The sequence below is a fragment of the Sarcophilus harrisii genome, chromosome 2 (genome assembly GCF_902635505.1).
Source record: "Sarcophilus harrisii chromosome 2, mSarHar1.11, whole genome shotgun sequence".
Taxonomy (NCBI): Eukaryota; Metazoa; Chordata; class Mammalia; order Dasyuromorphia; family Dasyuridae; genus Sarcophilus; species Sarcophilus harrisii.
In genome coordinates this window covers 383692900-383717442 of record NC_045427.1, presented here as the reverse complement: position 1 = coordinate 383717442, position 24543 = coordinate 383692900, and the positions used below count along the sequence as shown (strand labels likewise).

General features: G+C 41.0%; 1 protein-coding gene across 2 annotated transcripts in view; it reads right to left on the bottom strand.

The window, feature by feature from the left end:
• Positions 1-24543, bottom strand: part of ADAMTS2 (ADAM metallopeptidase with thrombospondin type 1 motif 2) — a 451708-nt gene that overhangs the window by 8920 nt on the left and 418245 nt on the right. For both annotated transcript variants that reach the window (XM_031953540.1, XM_031953539.1), the window contains exons 16-21: positions 20963-21126; positions 16717-16873; positions 11206-11338; positions 5201-5408; positions 3082-3211; positions 2109-2198 (exon numbers count right to left, since the gene is read on the bottom strand). In XM_031953540.1, coding sequence (XP_031809400.1) covers positions 2109-2198; positions 3082-3211; positions 5201-5408; positions 11206-11338; positions 16717-16873; positions 20963-21126 — 882 coding nt within the window. The remainder of the gene's footprint in view (positions 1-2108; positions 2199-3081; positions 3212-5200; positions 5409-11205; positions 11339-16716; positions 16874-20962; positions 21127-24543) is intronic.

Genomic DNA, 24543 nt, shown 5'->3' with positions numbered 1-24543 from the left:
TCCAAATAATGACTGAAGAATTGTTTCTTATGAAACTCAAAGTGGATTCTCTAGGCTCTTCTCAAAGCCAGGTGTCCATTCTGTTAAGTTCTTATTGTACTGGTAGATCACATAACTCTATGTTTTCAAATCATGAGTTGGGGGAGGGACTGTTATTTTTGTAGTTTCTGCGGGACAGTGCATGTAAAATGCTTTGCAAATCTTAATGTACTATAGAAATGCTATAATAATAATCATAGATATTATTACAGGCTAAACTGGCCTTAACAAAAGACCTGGGAAGCAAACTGAAACAGCACATCTTTAATAGTCTGTTAAATACATACAAAACACTAATAAAATATCCCTGATAAACCAAAGTGCATATAGACGTGGTGCACGATGCCCGGATACCTTATTGCGCCACTCTCCACAGCCACCCATATCTCAAAATGTCACTAAACAGTTAGTTGTCTATTGAAAGTTTGAAAGTTAACAGTCGTGAACATAATTATACAGTTAAACACCGATTATTTTACATAACAGTATTCAGTGCCAGCTATGTATCTGCTTTGCGGTCGTGTTGATGAAATATTAACAGCTTTTGGGGGGAAGGAAAACAACACATTTGTCTAGACCGCCAGCATTCAAAGATGGAGCTGCAGGGTGGAGGATGACACATCTGAAGCGCTACATTGCCGCAGAGCTAGAGATTTGAGTCTGTCACCCGACAGGGTCCCACTTAGGGGTGGCCCCGAACCTAGATGACTTGTTGGAAGTAGCTGGAATAATGCGCATTTCAAAACTAAGACGTCTTTTGAAATGCTCTCTAAAGGACTAACTCCTCTTCCTTGGCACAGACATGTCACGGGAAGTAACGAGGCCATTTGAATTTGGAGGAAACAAAAGAAAAAAAGGACTCTCTCTTCTTTGGGAACTGAGCACATTCCCCTAAGAACCTTGCTGACTTCTTGTCTGAGCCAGTTGGAGTCAGGTCCTGGCAGACAAGCTCGTGATATACCAGGGTGGTGTTTGCTTTTGAAGCCAGGCTTATTGATCAGTGCTACTACCTTTCACCTTTAAGGCATTTTTCTAAATGTTTCTCCTAAGCAAAACAGCCGTAACAATTGAGGTAATTCTGTAGTGGTTTCCACAGTCCCATTGGCCACTTGACATATCTACATGAAATAGTCTCTGACCATTTCTTTGTCAGTCTCTCACTCACACGGCCGCGCTGCTCGGCGTCAAATAGCAAAGACCTGGGAGGCTGATGAATGGGAACCCAGAATCAGAGGGCTTTCTGGCCGCCACACCCCCCTTAGCACAGACCGCTCTAGGGCAGGGGAGGGCACGGCTTGGGTGGCAAGCATTCTGCCACATGCACAAAAGCCCGGACTGTGGCGAGACAAAAACCCTTTATGAAAATGAGCCGGGGAAGACAGAGCAAAAGGGAGCAGCAGCAGCAGCCGGAGCGGAGCTTGAAACATTCCCACAGGATGGAAACGCGAGGACCCTGTGTCGTTTTGAGCACTGCACAGGAACAAACACGGAATGAAAGGCAGAGAAAAAAGAGCAGAGACGGGGCCCGCGGGGAGCACAACACGAAAGGGGGCGGGTAGGGATGGAAGGAAGTCTCTCATTCATCCGTCTACCCAGCTGGAAGGAAAGCAGGCTGAGGGGAGGTGTTGGGCAAGAGAAAGAGGAAACGAAAGAAACGCGGCACTCCAAGGTCCGCCGTCAGGGGTGCGATCATGTTCAGGACCGAGTCTCGGTCTTGGCCCCCGCTCGCACATCTTGGACCAGGGAGTCGCTTTTCACCCAGGCCCGAGAGCCCCAGGCTGCTGGCTCCTGGCACTATCCCGAGGCCCGGACCTCCCGGCAGAAATTCTCCTTCCCACGTGCACAGGCCGGGACATCATCCGCCTCCAGGGCAACACGGGCTCTGAATCAGAGAGAGGCCCCGCTTGGAGGAGGCCCCTGGGAAGAAAGAAAGATTCAGCCCCAGAGAGGACTCATAAAGACTCAGGGGAATTTCCCATAGAGAGAGAGGAAAAGAGCCAGAGGTAAGATCCGCAGCGGCTCCGACATGCAGGAAAGGCCGAAGGCAGAGTTATAAACGGGTCTTTTACTTGACGAGATTTTCTGGATTGGATAGTCAGGGTCTGGACGGGACAGCCACTGGATGAGGTAACTCTTCTTGGAAGGGTCAGAGATGTTTCCTAGGAGAAAAAGAACAGGGATGTTTGAGTCCCCAGGGAAGCCTCAGGGACTGCCTCTGGGGCCAGCTTCAAAGAGAACTGACGGAGAATTAGAGGGAGGAGGCTGGGGTGTGAGGGCCAGGGGCCCGCAGAGAAAGGATGAGCCCTGTCATCATCCTAGGTAGGACACGCTTCCCAGGAATCATGAGCCTTGGAAATTCCCCCAAACTCGACTTCTCATGAAAGACTGAGTAGTGGAAACTCTCTTGGGCCAAATTCATAATTGTCATCAAGGCCCCAAAATATAATTACTGAAAAAGACTGGACTAGGCTGGGCAGAGACAACCCTTCTTGATTCCCCAGATGGGCCAGTGTCCTGCTCAGAGATGGTCAGCCCTAGATAATACGTTCTTGGTTGGACATCCTGTAGAGGAACATTCTGGGGTTGAATGGGACCCCCATGGGGATTGTTTTAACAACTCAGCTCATGAGTCTGAGCTTTTCTTCCCCGACTTTTTGTTCAGGAGTATCATAATGGGTGTGATGATACTTGAGATGAGGGCAGGGGAGTTATCACTTGTGGCACTTGCTGCTCAGAAGAACCTAATTTCTCCACAAATCGTTGTCAGGGAATGTTAGGTCATCCCATGTAAAAACTTATTTAGAGACATATAGGTGCTTAAGATCACAGATTTAGACCTGGAAATGACCTTGGAGAGCATGGTTCCTCAGTTCACAGGTGAAAAAACTGAAGCTGGGAGAGGTTAAATATTTTGCACAGGGACCTACAGTTAGTAAGCATTTGAGACAAAATCTGAACTCATGTTTTTCTGATTTCTTTCATTTTTCTCCCTCTCTAGATGATCCCCTTTGATCCTGCATGGCCAATGTTGGGAAGACTTACGGGGACATATGGAGAGTCTGCATGTCCTTGCCGTCTCGGGTCGCTCCTCCCGACAGGAGCCGATGGTACCATCCTGGGTCCGGCACAGGACCTGTCGTTCCTGAGTCCCATTGCCACAGCTCACGGAGCACTGGGAGAAAGGCGAGTCATTAGTGCTTCCCAAACATGAGGCTGTCTAGAAATCTGCTCTGCTATTTACATGTTGCATCTTCACTATCTTACTGCTCCCTCCCCTTTACCTTAAAATGTAGTATGGACTGTTTTTGCTTTTTGTGTATGTCCATAACATAGTCCAGAGCTTGGCACAAAGTAGGTACGTAATATTTACTTGTGATTGACTGATGGCAATTGATTGATCAGTCTATACATTGGTGCCCAAGGACTAGCATTGAAGGAGAAAAACTAGCTTCCCCATTGGACGTGAAGCTCTGGGAGATTACCCACCATCCACACACCTTTTCCAGAAATATAGCAGGGCTACTAACCCTTGAAATAAGAGTTCTGGAAAACGAGGCTTTGATGAAATACATTAGGAATCAAATAGAGCTATTTGACTATGCCTTAAATCCAAATCACTCTGGTTCTCACCAATAGGTCAAAAATACATCCCAGTCCAAGTCTCACTTGCTCGCTGGGTTTTGAGCGTTTGTTTGAGGTTTGTTATTGTAAATAACAATTGATTCTGTTATTGCCAGAACAGAGAGTTTTCCTCTCCCAGATTGATTTTTCTTTTTCTTTTCTTTTCTTTTTTTTTTTTTTTTTGAGTAGGCAAACTAGATCGTCATTTCTCCCCTACCCTTAAATTCCTGGATAACTGAATGAGTGTTGCCTCAGATAAACTGAGATCTGGGAAAGAAAGACCTTAGTGTTAAAGGGCAAAGATATCCCCACTACAAATGGGGCCATCTCCAGTCATCCTGATCCATGTCTTGCCACTGGAGCCAGTTGGCTCTGGAGGAGAAAGTGAGGCTGGTGACTGCACAGTTCTGCCTCATTTAAATTTAATTCATTTACAAGTTAAGACATCATACCCTGCTGATATCACTGGCCCTTTTTGAGAAGGAAGGATGAACAGCAACAACAGCTGGATTACTAAATCCACACTCATATTGTACTCTGTGGCTTACAAAACACTTTATATAAGTGATCAGAAGTGATCCCTGATAGAGAGCTCATTCTTACTCCCATGTGAGTTTGCATTTTAACCCAAGATGCCTGAGTTTTACAAAGCCCATGCAGCCACCTGTGACAGGACAGACATACATCTGCCGAGTTTCTACAGACAGTGTCACAAATACTCAGAGATGGAGCCAGCCTTGCAGCTCAGCTGCTCTTACACCACCTTGTCTGACAGAGGAGGAAACTGAGGTACAATTAGTTATGGTTGTAAATCTCAGGTCTCCCAAATCACGTTACTGGGCTATTCCCACTGAACTGTGTATCTGCTTACAGATTGAGAGTTTTCTTAATTTTGTAGTTCTCCAGGGGTTCTTTGCACAGCTTTTCATTCCTCAACTCTTGGGGAGAGATGGTTGCAGTGGTACTCAATCACAGAGGCATGCAGGCAAGTGAGCAGAACCCAGGACTGTTTGGGTTCAAATTTCCTCTCAGTTGGGAGGGAAAGCCATCGAGAATCAGACAGGAAGAAGTGGAGGCCTCAAGGAGGAATGAATAGGATATTTCCAACCTGGATCTGTGCTCAATCTCTATGACTCTCATCTGTGCAATTAAATTCTGCCTAGGATCTGCCAGTCTTAACAGATCCCTTGGTCTATAAAGTACTCTCTGTTAGTTAATGCAGACAAAGCAGTATTGGAATAGTTGGCTCTAGATCAGACCTTGACAAAAATTCTTTATACATCATCCCTGAAAAGCTGTCATCTGGCCTTTGCCTGGAGACCGCCTATGAAAGGGAACCTGCTCATGACCTCTCAAGGTGGCCCTTTCCAGTGTGGGATAATGGTAATTGGATGCAAGTTTTCCCTGACATAAAGCCTCAATTTTCACATCCCACTGCTTCCCCATCTGCCTTTTGGGGACAAGTGGAATGCGGTCAGCCTCTCTTCCAGTCTGGAGGCAGGGCCTCTTCTCCAGGATGAATGGGAGAGGTAAAGCTCACCTGGGACCAGGGCCCGACCCGCCACTGCCCAGGGCAGAGGTCCCGGTTACAAGCCCGCCTGCCTTCTGGTCGGGCCTCGTTGCAGTGCTTGGTGTGGACAGAGCGGTTGGTGTTGTCGTGCAGGGGCTGAACGCAACGTACTGAGCGGATCTGGTAACCGGTTTTCCCACAGCTTTTGCTGCATGGTTCCCATTCTCCTGTGACCCACCTGCAGGGACAGAAACAAGCAAGATAAACTCTCTAGCGCTATCAGATCTGGAGCGTCACAGGACCTACTGTGCCTTGCCATCCCTCTCCTGACTCCCAACATTGAGAGACAGGAATAAGGTTCTGGGGAGAGAGCCCATAGAGGGTGGGGGGAAAGTATTAGGCCATGGCTCACATGGTGCTCCTGTGAGGACAGAGGGAGCCACTGGGGACTGACAGAGATTGGGACTAGGCACATTTGGTAGGAGGAGTAGACCAAGGCTGGGAGACAAATGAACATATATCTTAGCTTGTGTACTCACTCAACAGGACTCGGGAATCAAAGGGCAGGATAAGGGAACTGAGTCATAAAGAGTAACCGATGGGGATAATAGACAAGATGAACAGAATCATGAATGCCCTATGCACTCCTGCATCCCACCCCAAGACTTCTTGAAAGCCCTTAGTTATTCCCCCCAACCCTCTCTAAGGTCCTATATGGCCAGGTTGCCCTGTCCTCTGATCTGACATCCTATATATTTCTCACCCTCTGTTCCCTTCCTGTCTTTTACTCTCCATCCCTCTAGGTTCTTATTTTCTGATACCACATATGCACTTGGTTTCTACCCCAATCCCTGTGTGGTCCACTACTGTCCCCTTGTCTCTCACCCAAACACTGCATATCCCTAGCCTTGCTTCAGTGTCCTGAAGGATTCTATTTTTCATAGCCTCACTTCTCCGACTGATGTTCTCCATGGCTCCCATTCTTCCATAGGCTCTGGATGTCAAGAGCTATGGTGGGAAGTCAGAACAAGAAAAAGACAAGTCCCAATAGGAGAAATGCATTGATACAGACTAGGACAAAAGGTGTTTCATATATTCATGGTAAATCCCACAACTCAAATTGTAGTTGGGTTTTTTTTCCATTCTGTGCTTGGAGGTGGGGGAAATGCTATGACACCATTCGGATTCTAGCACCAGAGAAGGCAAAAAGCCAGATTTTTCAAGCTCAGGCCTGATTTTGTATATTTAGTGATAGGAATTATCACCAGTGGGCTATTTATAGCACAGGCTTAGATAGTCATGGAGCAAGTGGTAGTGAAGAAATACTGTGTTTTGGTAGAGGTTGTTCAAAGGGAGACAACATAGTACACTGGAAAGAATACCACAACTGTAGTCAGAGAACACTCAGTTTGCCTAGAGAATGGATTTGAACCTAAGTTCTAAAGTCATTTCTATATTCTCAGATCACTTCTGGGGCCAGCAATTTATGTTCTAAGGTGTCCTTCAGCCCTAACATTATGTATCCTTAGGTTTTTTCAGCTCTAACATTCTATATTTTATGTTCTAAGGTCTCTGTCTCTGTTTCTTTCTCCCTCTCTATGTCTCTGTTTCTTTCTCTCTTTCTTTCTGTCTCTCTCTCTCTCTGTGTCTCTCTCTCTTTCTCTTTTCCCTTCTCTTTGGCTTTCACATCAGTTATTTAATTCACCCAGGGTCACACAATTAGTAAGTGTCTGAGGCTGAATTTGAACTCAATTCTTTACAACTCCACAGCCAGTGCACTATCCTGTGCTACCTAGCTTCTACTTAAGGTCTCTTCTGATATTTATATGCTAAGAACCTGGCATCTTTCTTAAATTCTAAGAGTCTACAAAAGGAAGACCAAGCCTCTGTGGCTTACACAGGGCTTACACAGAGCAGTCTTAGGAGCATATTTAGGAGCGTAGGTTCTAAAGTTTGAAAGGGATCTTAAAGATCATCTAGCTCAGAGGTCTCAAACATGTGATCTTTGAGTCTACAACACTCTGGAGGACAGCCTGAACCAGATTAAAATGTACTTGAGAAATATTTAACAAAACAGATAAAAACACAACAAAACACAAATGATGTTAAAAAAAAAAATGATGTGCCTGTAGGTGTCCTTATATGTAGGTCAATGATTCCTATTTCTATATGAGTTTGATATCAGTGATCTAGCCCATCCCTAACCCCCATTATACACATGAAAAAACCAATACTGAGATTGGTTCATTGACTTTTAGTCACAAGTTCAACAGGTACTAAGTAACAGAGTTGGAAGTAACTTAGAAGGAACTTTAGAAAAGAAAACATTAGAGGGGAAAGGGCCTTAGAATATAAAATGGCAGAGCTGGAAGGGGCCTTAGAAATCATTGTGTCCAGCTGGGGCACCAAGATCCACGAAGAGAAGCAAGGAGGAGCCTGGCAGACCAGAACTAGGAAAGTAGGAAGGGAAAAATCATTTCTGTAGCACCTATTGCATGCCTAAGACTATGCTAGATGCTTTATAAATATCTCATTTGATCCTCATAACACCTGTAAGATAAGGTAGGTGTTGCTGTTGTCCCCATTTTAGAGTTGCAGTAACTGAAGCAAACAGAGAGGTCAAACTCAGGGTGACATAACTAATGTTATCTGAGGCTGGATTTGAATTCAGGTTTTCCGACTCTATACTCAGAGATCTGTAGACTGAGACCTCTACCTTGTTCTTAAAAGAGACCCTGAGAGTATCCTTGTATCACCTTTTCTGACCACCTTGTGAGCGCTTTGCCCCATGTGAGTTCTCCATAAAATAATCTTTTTGGCAAGTGCACATCTGGCATTCAGACAGTGTGGCCAGCCCAAATGAGTTTTGCTCTCTGCAGTAGAGTTGGAATGCCTGATAGTTTAGTTTGAGAAAGGACTTCAGTGTCAGGTATCTTATACTGCCAGATGATCTTCAGGATCTTCCTAAGACAATTCAAATGGAAATAATTCAGTTTCTGGCGTGGAGCTGGTGTGTTGTTCAGGTTTCACAGACACACAATAATGAGGTCAGCAAATGGCTCTGCAGACCTTCAGTTTAGTCAGTCTTTACCTCTTCTCTTCCACCTTTCCTTCAGAGCCTTCCAAACACAATCTATTCCCTTGGCCTTTGTAGAGATGGACAATGAAGGCATCCTTAAACACTTGGGGCACAACTTCCTCTTTCAATCAGCTTTTGTATGAGTAATGGACCCTCCACTTTGTAAATCTTATCTGCAATAAAATCAGCACCCGGGTCTTTGCCATACAAAAGTAACCTAATGCCATTCAAAACTTCTTCTTTAGAGTTGGAACATCAGCTAGGGAGTGACTGATTTCAACTTGAGGTGAATTGATGATGTTCTGTTGAGAACATCATGGAAGGGTTCAGTTCATCTCTCTAGGATCATGTTCTTATCACTAATCAGTCTGGCAACATCAGCACTGAGTAGTTGAGATGCACCATAGATCTTTGATCCATAAATAGTCTTCAATGAATCATAAAAAAACATTTTAGATTAAAGCTTTCAGCATAAAACTGGATTCTTCTGCCTTCTTACTGAGCCAAGAATGCTGCATCTCTCTAAATTTCGATTGTACTTTACTTTTGATGAAATTGAATGCTACCTTTTTAGAGATGGATGAACTATGCTGCTAGTACACCCTGTGGAGTTCTCATTTTTCATTTAGCAGCTTCCGAATTTCCCCATCATTTTCATCAAGATATTTGCAAGTGTTCTGACCTAGATAAGCAAATGCAGTGCTGTCCACCAAATCTCTGAAAAGTTCCCACTCCTTTTCTCCTCCATTATTGTCAACCGTGTATTAACTCAACTTATCTTCCAAGTTGGGAACTAACTGTTCTCACTCAGAGAAGTCTTTTTGTTTTTGTTGAATGCAAATATTTAGTTTGGAGAGGATGTGTACTATCAGTCCAACACTTCACCATACACTGCTTTTGTCACTTTCACATCTTATCTGTCTCTTCTTAAATCACATGGTCTGTTAAATGCCAATGTTTGCAGCAAGGGTGAATCCAGGAAGTTTTATTGCATTTAGGTAAATGGAATGCAATGTTAATGATAAGAAGGTAATGAGAGGACAAGTAAATGATCATTGCTGTTGTTGTTTCCACCCCCATTCCTTCCAAGGACTCCTTGCCATGTCTGGTAGTCTGAGCCCACTCTAGCATTAAAGTCCCTCAGAATTATAACCTTTTGGCACACTGATGATGAGGGTCAGCAGGTCTGCATTAATTTTTTTTTTTTTTTTACCTCATCAGGGTTTGTCATGGCAGGAGCATAGGCAGTGATGATGGTAGCATGGTGTTGTCCTGCAAGTGGCAATCACATTGTCATGAGCCTGTCATTCACTCTTCTGGAAGGCATGTAAGCTTGTTTACCAAAAATGACACCAGCTTCATGGCACCCTTTCACTGAGGCTTCTCCAGAAAAATGTGTATCCAGCTCCTCCTTCCGCAAGCTGGCCTTCATTTACCAGCCTTGTTTCACTCAGGGTTGTGATCTGGATGTGACACCTGTTGAGTTCTCTTGCTATAAGACCTGTCCTTATTTCAGGGCTACTGGATTTTGTGCTGTCTACAAGTGTGTGCACATTCCAAGTACCAATGGTGAGCAAAATCAACTTTTCAGAAGTTTTTGTATCTGTTTTAGTGTCTCAACCACAGGGTGGGGGATCCCTGTCTACTGCAGTTAAGCAGACACATTTTAGGGCACCTTTTCTAGCTCCTTCCTCACACCAGGTGAGCAGCAGGATCCTTAAAGGCTGTTCAGACACTAAAGGGCTGCTGAATCTCGGGGCTGCTTCCAGTGAGAAAGTGACCCTGCGGCTTGGGCCGCCTGTGTCCTGGTTCTGACTACAGCCCCCAGGGCAAATGCTCCTGTGGTCACTCACCCATCATCACAGGGCACTGAGGGAGAAATGCTAACACACTAGGTGATGTCTTCTAATTCTTGGGTTAGCTGAATCTAAGCCGGGCAGCGTTGCTCCAAGTCATCAGCCTGACTCTCTCTTCCAGAGCCATCTCAGCCTGGTAGCAGAACAGTGTGAAGGTGACTGCTGGTGACTTAGGGCACAGGGGATGACCTTGCAGTCTGTGATGTCTGACAAGCTCCACCACACCTGCCTCCCCTGCCTTCAGGGCCATTGGAGCAAGCTGTCCTCATCCACCTATTGCACCAGGAGGTCTTTGCTGGGGAAGGACACCCCCTAACTGGCCATAGGGTTTGAGACCCTTTGGTTGCCCTCGACCTGGTTTAGCCTATCTACCAAAACAGCATACCAAGCTGTGGCCACTGTGCAAGCTATAACTCCTTGGTGGATACCAAAGGTGGAAAGCAGTCCCCTAAAGACCCTGGAAGCTCTCACCCTGGAGGGACTAGTCTTCCCTGAACACACCCTTATCCTACAAAGAACTTCGGGGACTTGCCCAAGATTACAAAGCTAATAAGGGTCTGGGTCAGAATTTGAATTCAGGTCTTCCTAATTCCAAATCAGGAGCTGTATCTACTATGACTCCCAGCTGCCTATGAAAAGCATAAGTATTACAACCTCCCCTGTTTTAAACATCCAACTTCAATATTCAGAGAGAAATGATTTTAGGCTGGTTCATTCTAGACTCTGCTTTATTCCCCTATTTGAAAGCTCTCTGGTCAGCAGGAGATATCTTTTCAAGAGAATCATTTCCATGTACGAAAGGATGGATAAAACAAGCAGAAAACTCATTCTGCAGTAGGACACAGCTCCTTGAAGCCCTGGAGAAGCAGGCTATTGGTTCAAGGGAGGGGCTGTAGGGCAATTGTCCCTAACAAAGTTTTTTTCTCCCATGTATCCACTTTTCTGCTCACAGAGAACACTACTGTGTGGATGGGTTTCCTTAGGGTTCTAGGGAATTCAGAGAGGACTTAGGGAGCCTATTTCAGGTAAGCAGGAGGTTTGACCTCTGTGTGAGGTTAAGGAGTGAATGCAGGGGGTAGAGAGAAAATGAGAGCTCTTACACTGGTTGAGAACATTCCTGAAGATTGCATGTTCTTCGAATTGGCTTAGGTTTTGCAATGGAGTCACAATTACTCCGATGCACCATCTTGTGGTCCAGTTTCCTTCGACAGCCATATCTGGTAAGCTGGAAACCTAGGTTAACAAAAAAAAAAAAAAAAGTAGAAGTTTATTTGCAGTTCTATTGTTTCAGTTATGTCCAACTCTGTGAGCTAATAAGTTTTTTTTTTTTTTTGTTTTGTTTTTGGCAAAGATATTGGAGTGATGAGCCATTTGTGTCATTTCCTTCTTCAGCTCATTTTTACAGATGAGGTGACTCAGGCAAATAATGTTAAGTGACTTGCCCAGGATCACACAGCTAGTAAGTGTCTGAGGCCAGATTTGAATTTACAAAGATGAGTTTTCTGGATTCTTAAGCCTAGTGCTCTGACCAGTGCTCCATCTAGCTGCCTTAAGAATTTATTTACATAAAGGCAATTTGAACAAAAAGTCTAAGTTTTAGACCCATAATGACCGTCATCTGAAGTCAGCCACCAGAAATTTTCTTTTTATCCTTATGTATTTTATAATACCCAAGCACAAACTACAAGACTCACTAGAAGTCAACACCTGTTGTGCAAGATCCAATTACTGAGCCAGATACCATAGAAATAACTTAATTTCATAAATAAAACATGCTGCTTTTTCCCAGGGCAGTGAGGATTTTATTCAAATTCAACTACACTGTGCTCTTCCCAAAGAGAAAGCCTCATTTACAGAGATATTATTGGGACACAATTTTCCCTTTTTATGTTTTCTATCACTTTGACAAAACTAATTTTGCTACTGTATTGATTCACATTGCCATGGAATCTATTTGATGGAGATCTAGATTTAGGAAGAGGAAGAGAAAGAAAGAGAAAGGAGGGAGGGACCAAAGGAAGGAGAGGATGAAAAAGAGGGGAAAAAAGGGAGGGAAAGAGAGAGTCTGTCTAGAGAGGGAGATAAAAAGACAGACAGAGAATGAAAGACAGAGAGAGAGAGAGAGAAGGAGAGAGAGACAAAGAGAAAGAGAGACAGAAGCAAAGACAGAGACACACACAGAAAGAACTTTTCCTGAAGCCATGACAAAATGATTATTTTTATCAACAGAATTCATTGGCATATGGAGCCCTATAGGCCTTTCTGGAGCTTCTTACATAAATGATTATAGATATATGGATAAATGATGTCTTGGAATCTTGAGAGTTGGAGGTGGGACTAGGAATGCAATCAGTCTCATCCAGCTTTCAATAGTATCCTTGCCAAGTTATCATCCAACTCTGCCTGAATATCTCCGGTGAAGAGATCACTACTGAATGAGCAATCCATTTTACTGGTAGACAGCTCTGATCCCTAGGATCTTCTTTATATTGTTCTAAAGTCTTAATATTTTTATAATTTCCCCATATTTGTTCTAGTTCTGTACTCTAGAGCCAATCATTAAAATCAATTAACAAGCATTCATTAAATTTTGTCAGGCCTCAGAGATAGATACAAAGATAAAAATGAAACAATTCTTCCCTTCAGCTTCCATTCTTTTGAGGGAAACAGTATGTAAAATGAAGGAATTGGTCTAGATGGCATGAGAGGGTCTTTTAAAGTCTAGGTGTATATTTATGAGCCTTTAAACATATATAAATATTTAGAATATATATATATATATAAAACAAATGTTGGATAATTTTATGTAGGCTGAAGGGGAAGAGGATCCACAAAGACCTCAGATAGAAGGTTGCTCTTGGGCAAAGGAATGCCTTTGAAAGGAAGGAGGGATGGAAGAAATCATGGTGAAGAAATAGTGCATTCTAGACCTGCAGAACAGTCTGTACAAAGGCATGAAGGTGGGAGATGGAAGAGCACGTGTAATAAACAACAATAAGGCTAATTTGATGGACCTGAGGAGTGAGAGAAGGTGAGTGACGTAGAATAAATTTAGAAAGGTACATTGAAAGTAGATTGTAAAGGGCTTTAAAGTCAGACCAAGGAGCTTGTATTGGACCTTAGAAGTAGTAGAGGAATTTATTGAACATTGGAGTAACTTGATCAGATCTGTGATTTGGAAAGAAAAATTGCTTTGATAGCTTGAGAGAATTCCCAGGAAGCTAGAAACTTTGGTAAGTGGGATGTTCCTTTCCTCCTAAGATTAATCAATTAATCAAATTAAGCTTGAAATCATAAGAAAACATAAGGTCTTGGCACAATTACTGGGGCATCATGAACTTTACACAAGATTGTATCTCTAGAAACTAAACAACATGCTTCACAGTTAGATCATAGAAAGCAGAAACCAGAGCTGATCACAGTGTTTTTCATAATAACATAGGATTTTAAGATATATAAGCAGCATGATTTCTCTTAATAAACATCTCTGTTGAATTTTCAGCAACCCTCTCTTTATTTTCAACCACTACTAGCCCATTGGTGTTGTGCTGGTCACAACAAATGGCGCCCAATATGGAGCTTGAACCCACACTGCTGAGATTAAGAGTCTCATGCAAAAATGGGGGGGAGAAGTCCCCTAAGAACAGCTTCCTAAAGCACTATATACCATTAATTATCTCACATTGAATGACATGTCCCACACCCCAACTAACTTATTTTTTTCTTCACTACATCATTCTTCCTCAAAGAAGAACAGAAAAGGTTAAGGGACTGACTGTGCTGCCCATCCCTCCTGTCACAATATGTGATATGGAAGGATGTCAACAGGACTTGGAAGGGCCCTGATAATGAAATAATTCAGGGTCAAGGTTTTCTTTGTATTTTTTGTATTTTGTATTTCCTCAGATGAAGGAAAGATTTAGCCACCCTGTCCAAAATGATCTAGAGCATGAAGATAAAAGACAAGAGGCCGACTACACTGCAAAGGGAATGAAATTGCATGACTCCTGCAACTGGCCCCTATGGGGACACAACTTAAATTGGGAAAAGGAAAACCCAAAACCTTCTGGGATATTATATAAAGTCCACTTAGGGTGAGAATAGTTGGATGGGGAGAATATAGTCCTGAAATTCTATTGTATGGTAATGGATTTCAATATTTAATTAAGGAATTTAATGTATTAATGAGTCAAATAGTTCAATAGTTAAGTTTAATTATATTGGACTTACTAAAGATCCTTCCCTATGCTAGCTTTAATAGCTGCATTGTGATACTTACTATTCGTTTCTGTTATAAATATGATCCTTTTTACAGGCTTTTGGCTAGTAGAAATATTTCAATGCTCCAATTGTGTAAAATAGGCTTTAAATTAAGTAAAAAAGTGCCACAAAGCATTGTTATGGGTATATTAGGATAGAACTGTGAAACAACAACTCCCAATTGGGGAATCCATATATTACTCTGTCCAGATAGGGATTTATGGATTTTGAAGAAGCTGATCCTTCTTTTATGGGCTGCAGAACACAGCAGAGACTTTGTCACACAATTTGGAATCAGACTTATGTGTTCTGCTATAATGACTCTCATAATCATTCTATGCATGGGGGATACCCCAAACCAAATTGGTGGGGAAATAATCAAAAGAGGAATGATCAGGTTTGGAAAATCACATTACTGTTCACTCCTATAGAGGGATATTATCAAAATAGCAGTAAAAATGTATCATATGATGTTATCATGAAGGCATGTTTGGGGAACGGTTATGCTTTCATGTGGGGAGAAATCAGCCAAGTGACAATAGCAAAGGTAGAAGGAGTTTATAATGTTACTTGCAAGGAATGCAAAGTTTCTGAATGCATAGGAAGTAAAGTTAATACTGTAACCACTGTTCAAAATCAAGTGGTTCAATCTAATTATTTGTATGAACTTTCTTTGAACATCTCTAAAGGGTTTGCTATACAGAATAAAATCAATAAGGAGTTTTATGAAGCTATAAATCAATTAAAGGAGGATGTGCTTAAAATAGGACAAGAAGTGGAAATATTGAGGATTAGACAAAGATTGGTGTGTTCACTAGATTCTGTATGATTAATAAGGAATACAATGAGTCAGAGTGGGAATGGGATAAAATTAGAAATCATCTTAATAGGTTATAGGGAAATTCAAATGTTACATTGGGTATTGAAAGATTGCTGATATGTTAGATAAAGAATCACATGAAAATCTAGAACCTGACCAGACTGCCCAAACAATTCCTAATTGGATTAAGAGAATACAAGGAATATTCAGTGCCATTGGGCATGAAATTATACCCATAGCATTTGCTGTAATTTTATTTATTTGTATCTGTATCTGTGGACCTACTTTGGTAGGCTGTTTTCTGACCATAGTTAAAAGAATTGTGGAGAATGTCCAAAGGCAGGATCTCAGACTTCAAGACTTGAATAAACAAACTCAATAAACAAAAAAGAGGGAGATGAAGAGAGTTTCCAGGAAGCTAGACATGTAAGTAACTGGGATGTTCCCCTCTGCCTAAGATTAATCAAGGGTGCATTTAAGCTTGAAATCATGAGAAAACATAAGGTCCTGGCACAATTACTGGGCATTGTGAACTTTACACAAGATTGTATCTCTAGAAACTAACAACATGCTTCAGAGAGTTAGATCATAGAAAATAGAAACCAGAGCTGGTCACAGAACAATGCTTTTCATAATAACATAGGGTTTTAAAATATAGAAACAGCACAATTTCTCTTAATACATGACTCTGTTGAATTATCAGCAACTCTGTCTCCTCAACCACCACTAGTCCATTTGTGTTATGCTGGTCATCAGAGATAGCTGTGTAGAAAATGAATGGGGACCCTAATGCAAGGAAACCAACCAAAGCTTATAATAATAGTCCAAGCAAGGAGGAAAGGATTGAATTGGGATGATGGCTGTGATAAGGGGAAGGATGTGAGAATTTGCTACTTTAGATCTTCAATAACGCATGCAAAAGAGGAATTCCTTATCTTTCTCTTCAAACTTACTCCATTTCTCAACATCCCTCACCTCCCTATCCATCTCTGTCAGGGACATCACCATTTTTTCTGCCATGCTTTCCTGAAACTCTTACTCCTCTACTTCCCCTCATCTCTTCAGAAAGGTTCCCCTCAACCTCAATAGTTTCTGAATCACCAAGACCTTTGGATATTTCACACATAATGTTTCTCCCATTAATTTCTTTTGTTTCTTTTCCATTTCTCTTGCCCTTGAGCCTAAGGACCTTTATTATGCTTAGATCTGATAAGAAATCATCTAATTTCTGTTTTAACATATCTAGAGATGGGGAAGTCATTATTTCTTTCTTCAGTCTGTTTTGTTTTGAGATTGCTAGAAGGCTTTTCTCTCCTTTTGGCTCAAGATCCTAGTTCCCTTTTAATAATATAGCATTTATGGCACCTATTATTTATGTTACTCATGTTAGGTCTTCATCATGAATTGTGACTGAAATATGTTGCACGTTTCCCTCATGACATTGTGTGTTCCTGTGTGCTCCAGATTTCTTCTATTTTTCTTGCTTTCTTTATTGCAAACCTCCCTTTCTGAATGAGGGTAAAGCACTTACCTCCTCCACAGGGCTTGGAACACTGAGTCCATTTCTTCAGAGCCCACTCATGGCTCACTGAGTCTTCTACAACATTGTTGTTGTCAACGTTCAGGGAGTCCTCATGGATCATGTACTTGTAGGTCAAAGAAATCTTAGCATCACCATGAGGAATGACCTAGGGATGGATGGGATTTAGAACACATTTATTAACAAAGCATTCCTCAAATTTTTTTTCTAGGTGACTGACTCATCTTTCAGTATTTGGAAGAAAGGGTAAGAAAGCTTACCAGGGGTCCTCAAACTTTTTAAATAGGGGGCCAGTTCACTGTCCCTCAGACTGTTGGAGGGCCAGACTATAGTAAAAAAAAACTTTGTTTTATGGGCCTTTAAATAAAGAAACTTCATAACCCTGGGTGAGGGGGATAATCGTCTTCAGCAGCTGCATCTGGCCCATGGGCCATAGTTTGAGGACCCCTGGTTTAGACCCTCAAAATAAGATCTTTCTCCCTTCTAGAATGTACTGAGGATGGACAAGTTTTAGCTGGTGGTCATTTGGGAAGCCTGGTTTGAATGAAGTGTACTAGAATTTGAAATTCTTTTTCTTGTGGGTTATTTGTTTTATGTTTTCTCTTGTTTATCCGGTACCTTTATTCACTAAAGGCACATGTTCCCAGATGCTGCTTTAAACGAATGAGCAATGTTCCAATTTAAAATTTAGTAGAGGGCAAAGGGGAAGGAAGAAGGCAGGTTCCTTCCACCCCCTACCCCCCATCCCCCACCCCCCCAGCAATGTCACATAGGAGGGAAGAACCATATTTACTTCAGATTTATTCTCTCTTCTGCCTCTGAGCCTTTATAAAGGTGGAAGGCCATACTCTCATGCATGGAATGTCTCTCCTTCTGTGTCCCTCTGTCTCTATCTCTCCCCCTCTCTCCCTCAGTCTCTTTGTCTCTGTCTCTCTCTGTCTATCTGTCTGTCTCTCTCATTTTCACCTCTTAGAATGCCTTCTTCCCTTTAATGCTCAGATCAAATATTATTTCCATTAAGAGGTCTCTACCAGTTTTCTCCTATTGCCACTCCTTTTCCTACTTCTCTTGTCACCACTGTGTATTTTTGCATAGGTCTTATATATTTATCAGTGAATATGTTGCCTCCCCAGTAGACTATAAATTTCTTGAGACAGAGAATGTCTCACTTTTATATTTATATCCCCATCACCAAGCAGAATGTCTTACACATAAGAGGTATTTAATAAATGCTTGTCAATTAACTCATTTATTGGTGTTAATCTTATTTGTATAGAACAAAATATCCTAGTAGATCATTCTAGTTATACTTAGATCTAATGAGAAAGGACAAAATATGACCCTCTGCTTCCAAACAATTTCTAATCTGTCCTACCCAATTCTGATCTAAATTTATAGAAGAAACCAATTCTAATCTGTTCTACCCATTTCTGATATAAATTTACAGAAGAGACCAATTCTAATTTGCCCTGCCCATTTACCATTCCAGCCTTTAAAATCTGCTGTGAAAATAGGGTAAATAAAGCTGTTTGGTTGTAAAGATGAGAGCCAAGACTCATATTGCGGAGTTCATGGCTGGATAGGGTCAGAGAGAGAATTTCTATATGTGAATACCACTGTTTAATGATAGCAGTTTCTTTTAGAATTGTGGACATTTCAATAGCTAGACTGTTTCAAATCCATGTCACCAAGACTATAACTGGTATATAGGAACAGATTTCAGAGTAACTTTTTTGTGTCATTACAAGTAAATTAAGGACAAAAATAATTAACTCAATTTCAATAAGTAATATCCCCTTAACTTTTAAACAAGTAACTCCATTGACCTGTATTCTCCAAAAATGGCCAGACACATGGGATGAATGCAAAAGAAACCCCACTTTGCTTTGTGTGGCTGTGACTATGAATGAATGTTCCAGGACAAAATATCCCAATGGTCTCAGTAGTCACTCTAATTGTCATTTGGGGGTGATGGGTTTACAGGGATACTAAGGAAAAGTAAAAATCTTGGAAGAGACCTTCTGAAATAGTTTTGTTGATCATATGATTCAATGCCACTGAGCACAATTAGTTTAGCCAAAATGAGGGTCCTTTATTTATCTTGATGTTATTTTACTTCAAAAATATTTTTCTGTTTCCCTCACTATAGTTAATGTGATGATCTGGATGTGATCTGGATGTGACCAAGGACTTCTACAAGCTTCTGTTCAGGGCATAGAATCTATTAGGTTTTTATCAACTGGTTATAGATGTCTATTTTCTGAGTACTAGTTTATCAAGTATGGAGAGACTTGTTATTACAAAGCCCCTAGCCATACTTCCTCAATATTTCAGGTTGATACTTGGATAAAAGGTACATTATCCATTGACAGGTCCAACTTCAAAGCCTGTCCAGCCTGGTAGAATCCACAATACCTGGAACTTTCTTAGAATAGCCTTTGAAAAGCCAAGACCACTACTCTACTCTTCACTGTATTAATATAGCTAGACACTGTATTAAGCCCCGAGGATACCAAGACAAAATTAAAACAGTCTGCCTTCAAGGTGCTTACATTACAATAGGAGAGACAACATTTTAAAAAAACAGATATGTTTAAGATGCAGCATAAATGGAAGGGAATCCCAGAAGGGAAGGCACTAGCAGCTGGGCTTAGGGGACTGGGAAAGGACTTTTGCAAAGGCAGCATTTGAGCTAAATCTTGAAATAAGCCAGGGATTCTAAAAGGCTCTAGCCATATCACAATCAGGAGAGAGCATAGGACTTCAGTAGAGATGGACAAAAATACAAAATGATGCTCAGTCCTGTATAGAATCCTTTTGCTTCTGTCACTTTTCGTTTGCTGGGACCCTCAGGCTTCCTACTACCCTAGAATTTCTGAAATATCTAAATAAGTAGTGTGGTTATTAGACAAGTATCATCCATAATTTATAAAGATGGATCATGATAAGATTTAGTGGAGCTAATTTCCATCTCAACTAAATCACAGGTCTTTGATATACTCATGAATTTTTAGTGTGTCCATTGACATCAGAACTATCAAAAATGCAAATTTTCAGTACATATATGACTCTACTTGGGGGCAGGGGGCAGTGGGTCAGAGGCTGTTGATAGACAGACTTTGATCCCTAGAAGAAGAGTAGGAATATCAGCACAGGAAAGAGAATCTGGATGAGAATTTTGTCAGAACGTTTTTTCACCATTGCTCACACTTAGAAACTTACTTAGAAACAGCTACCATTTCCTATTCTTGTCCTTCCCACTCCTTGACAATAAATCATGAGATTTGGAGCTGAAAGGGACCTCAAATGTCAATTCCCTCATTTTATAGTTAATAAAATGGAGTTTCAGAGAGTCTATGTCTTATAGTAGAACTGGAATCTGACTTGGTGTTAGGCCAATTCGGTGCCACAATGGATATAGACTGCCAGGCATGGAAAAAAGACTCATCTTTATGAGTTCAAATTCAGCCTCAGATACTTTCGAGCTTTGAGACCCTGGGCAAGTCCTGTTTGCCTTAGTTTCCTCCTCTGTAAAATGAGCTGGATAAGAAAATAGCAAACCACTCCAGTATTTTGTTTGCCCAGAAAACCCCAAATGACAAGTTGGATATGACTGGAAAAAAAGATGATTCGTATCCCAAATTCTATGGTCTTCCTGTTATACCTGGTGACACTACCAACAGGGCCTAGGTTCAGGTGACCTGAAGCTCCTCAGAGACAGAAGTTTGGCAGACATTCAAATAATACTGGGAAACTAAAAAACCATTGCTCAAGGGGCAGACCCTGGGGAAAAAGAAACTATATGACAATCAAATTCTAGAAGGCTCAGAGTAGTATAACGAGGACTCCAGAGAAAGTCTAGAACTCTAAATGTCCATTCAGCTGCATGTCTTAATCCATGTTTGAAGAACTTTTATTTTTCAGAATCTCTACTCCAGGGTGTCTAGCTATGGTTCCTTATTTCATCTCCAATATTGCCCTTGTATTTATTTTGTGTATTCTTATGTAAATGCAAGTTATCTCTTCCAGCAGAATGTAAACTCTTTGAAGGAAGGAACTATCTCATTTTTCCCTTCCAGCACAACATCTGGTGCATTATAGGTTCTTAATAAGTACTTGTCGATTTTCTGACACATAACTAACAGAAGTTAAAAGATGGCTTTTTGACATGAATTCCTTAGAGGGCCTAGGGATTCCATAGAGAGCTCCAGAAGTTCCCCATGGCCTTTAAACTCACCAGTACTGTTATGGCACCGTAGAGAGGGCCCATCGTCTGGACAGTTTCTCGATCGTCATCATTTCGATATTCCCATTCCACACCCATGTCAATGAAGACCTTGGAATCAGGAACCGAGTTTTCCTCATTCAAAACAAACTTCCCCGTCTCTTGGTTCTTGATGGCTGGGGATCCAAAAGAGAAACGTACCTCTAAACCCCCAGCCAAAGTCAGGGTTTAGCCAATATTGGATAAGGGAAAGCAATGAGTCAGAATAAAGGGCTTTATTTCTGCCAGGGAAGTCAAAAGACAGCCCAGGCTGTCACCCTGTACTCAGAGGTTCAGGCCCCACACCCGCCTTGGTAAAATCATTCTATTGGCAGAGTAGTTGGAGACACTTGGTTGAGTTTCCTTGCTTCCAGTGCCCCCAGTATATCCATATATGATTGCCCCTTTTGGAAGTAAAGATCTTGTATGGAACTATCTTCACTCATAATTCTGTTGCATTGCTTGCTAAATGTCCCATTCTTGAGATCATGGAGCTAGAAAGGATCATTGAGACACTCTTGTCAAACCCTCTTATTATACTTATGAGAAAACTGAACCTCAGAAAGGGAAAGTGCCTTGCTTGCTCAAGGTCACACAACAGAGCTGGGCTTTGGACATATCTTCCATTACTACAAAGAGAATCTTTTCCCCCAGCTGATCATATCAAGAAACCTGACAAATCTGCTATCTTATACCTCTAGGTTCTAGGAGAGGTCATCAGTCACTGCCCCAGGATGCCAAAGGCGAAACATGATCTCCTAGGAGGAGAATTGGAGCGTCCTGTTTAATGCTACCTCAACATTAAGGGAAATCTGCTGCTCCTGGGGAAGAGATCAGCACCAACTTTCTTGTTCCCATGTCTCTATTATCATTGGCTCATCCTAATGGAACAAACCTAAGGGCATTTTAGGGAATTTGGGAGGAGGCATTCTTTGTAGCACTGTCCACCAGAGCATATGCAAAAAAGGTTAAATTACCTGGCATGTATCTGAAGGGGGTAGATACCTCCATAGGTTGTGAATAGAAAGAACACTAGATTTTGACTTGAGGGTCTAATGTTGCCTCTGCTTCTTACTACTTAAGTGGCATTGGGCACTTAAACTCTCTGGGTTTCCATTTTCAGCTCTGTAAAATGGAGTTGGAATGAATGGGCTCTAAGGTCTTTTCTGCTTTTGAAACTCAGGATATGCAGATACTTACCGATACATGCAGATACAAGCTTTGACGCCAACAAAGTAGCAGTGATAAGTTTATACTAAATGCTAGAATAGGAAACTGTTACTAAGCTAGAAGTTTGTATGATTCATGGGTGGAATGAATGGGTCATTAGCTAGACAGCTGTACCAGTTAAAAATTCTATGAGAATCTCAGTCAATTCCATCACAGTGAAATAGAAGAATTTCAATTAGCATCAGGTGAATATAAATGAGATGCCTTGATATTAATTTTAAAAATTACAGATGATCAGAAGTGGGAGGGATCTTAGGGGCCCTTTAGTCCAACCACCTGATTACAAAAATCAAAATCTTAGAGTTGGAAGAGCCCCTAGAAACTATCTAGTTCAGCATAAGATGGTATGAAAATTCTGTCTCTAACCTAGTAAAGAAATGGTCATACAGGCCTTGCCTAAGGGCCTCCATTGAGAGGCAAACCCTGCTTCTTGAGGTAGTTCATTCTTCTCCTGGATAGCTCTAATTATTGAAAAGTTTTCTTTATTCAACAATTAAGTAAGGGAATTCCCTTATTTAATCAAGTCTAAATCTGCTCCCTTGTATCTTTAATCTTTATTTGTGCTATCCTCAGGAGTTTAGTAGAAAGAAGTATAATCTTTCTTTCAAATACCTGAAGATAGCTCTTTTGTCCCCCAAAGTTTATTCTTTCCCAAACTAAGCTCCTCAGTTCTTTCAAACATTCTTAATCAAACTGGTTGCAGCTCCCCACCTGGCCACTTTCCAGTTTTTCCTTGTGGTCCCAGAACTGAACACAATACTCCAAACATATTCTGATCAGGATAGGATATAACAGGGCAATTATCTCCCTACTCCCAGATATTAGAAATCTTTTAATGCAATCTTGTCTTTTTCGTCCCTTGCAATATCATATAATAATGTGCATAAATAGAATTGGCAATCCATTAAACTTCCCTCACCATATAATTTTTACATCTGTTGCTGACCATTCTTTCTTTTCTCATCTTGTACTTGTCAAGTAGATTTTCTGAATTTAATTATACGACTCTAAATTTATCCCTATTATATTTAATCTTATTAGAGCTATCTCAAGGTTGAGATTTATTTGGATTCTGACTCTTATCCAATATTATCCAACATGTTAGCTATTCTTTTCCAGTTTTATGCCATTTGCAAATTTGATAAGCATGACATGTAGCCCTTTCCCTTCAAATCACTGACAAATATGTAAAACAGTACAGGGTCCACTGGGACCATCCACTTGACATCTTGTAGCCGACAATGAATCATTAATACTAGCTTTTTGGGTCCATTTATTTTGAATACATCTAATTATGCTACCACATTTCCCATTTTTTCAATAAGAACTGCATGAGGGACTTTATCAAATAATTTCCTAAAATCTAGGTAAACTATATTTTTTAGCATTCCCTTTTATCAGATAACCAAATAATAATCCTGGGTAAAAGCAAAACAAACAAAAACGGAATGAGTTTAGCCTTTCACGGTCTGTTCTTGAACCTATGATTAATATTTGTGATTCCTACCTCTTTTTCTAGCTGTTTACTAACTCTCCCAATAATAAAACACTTGAAAATTTTTACAGGAATCACATTCAAGTTCACTGACTTATAGTGAACAGACTTCATTTTCTCCATCACACTGAAAATCAGTGACTGGCACAGTAATCACATTTGCCAGTTCTTTCACTATATAAGGATATAATTCATCTGACCCTGATAACTTGAATTCATAAAGGATAGTTAATGGATTCCCACCCCCACTATTATCTCACTGCTTATCTTGGATATCAACTCCTTATTAGTTTACATTTACTCTGCCCTTACCTGTTGAAAGATTGTTCTTGGCAGAGAAAACAGAAGCAAAAGCAGAACTGAACATTTCTGTCTTTTCTTACTACTTATCACTGAGTTATCACTGATCCAGATCAAATAATTTTCTTATTCCTTCTTTGAGTATCCTTTTCCATCCTTAATCTAGCATAAAAATTCTTTTTTTTAATCTTAGCTTCCTTCATTAACCTTGGTTAGCTTTGAGTTTTAGCACTCTAAATATTACTATTAAGGGACCAAACTACTCTTTAGTATTCATTCTCCATTATCTCTTCTTTCTATCTTCGGTATATCTATAAAAAAAAATTAAATTAGTGAGTTCCCTGTGTGCTACACTGATCTCTTTAGGCAAATTTCCCTTATTCTACTTATCAGAATTGCTTTTTCTTTTCATAACCTGTGTTACCCATGGGTGTTTTGCCTCCTGCTGCCTAGATATGATAAAAGGAATGATTTCTCATTGCATGCTGAGTTGGCATGAAAAGCTTGGAAAGGAGAGGCATTCTTTTTC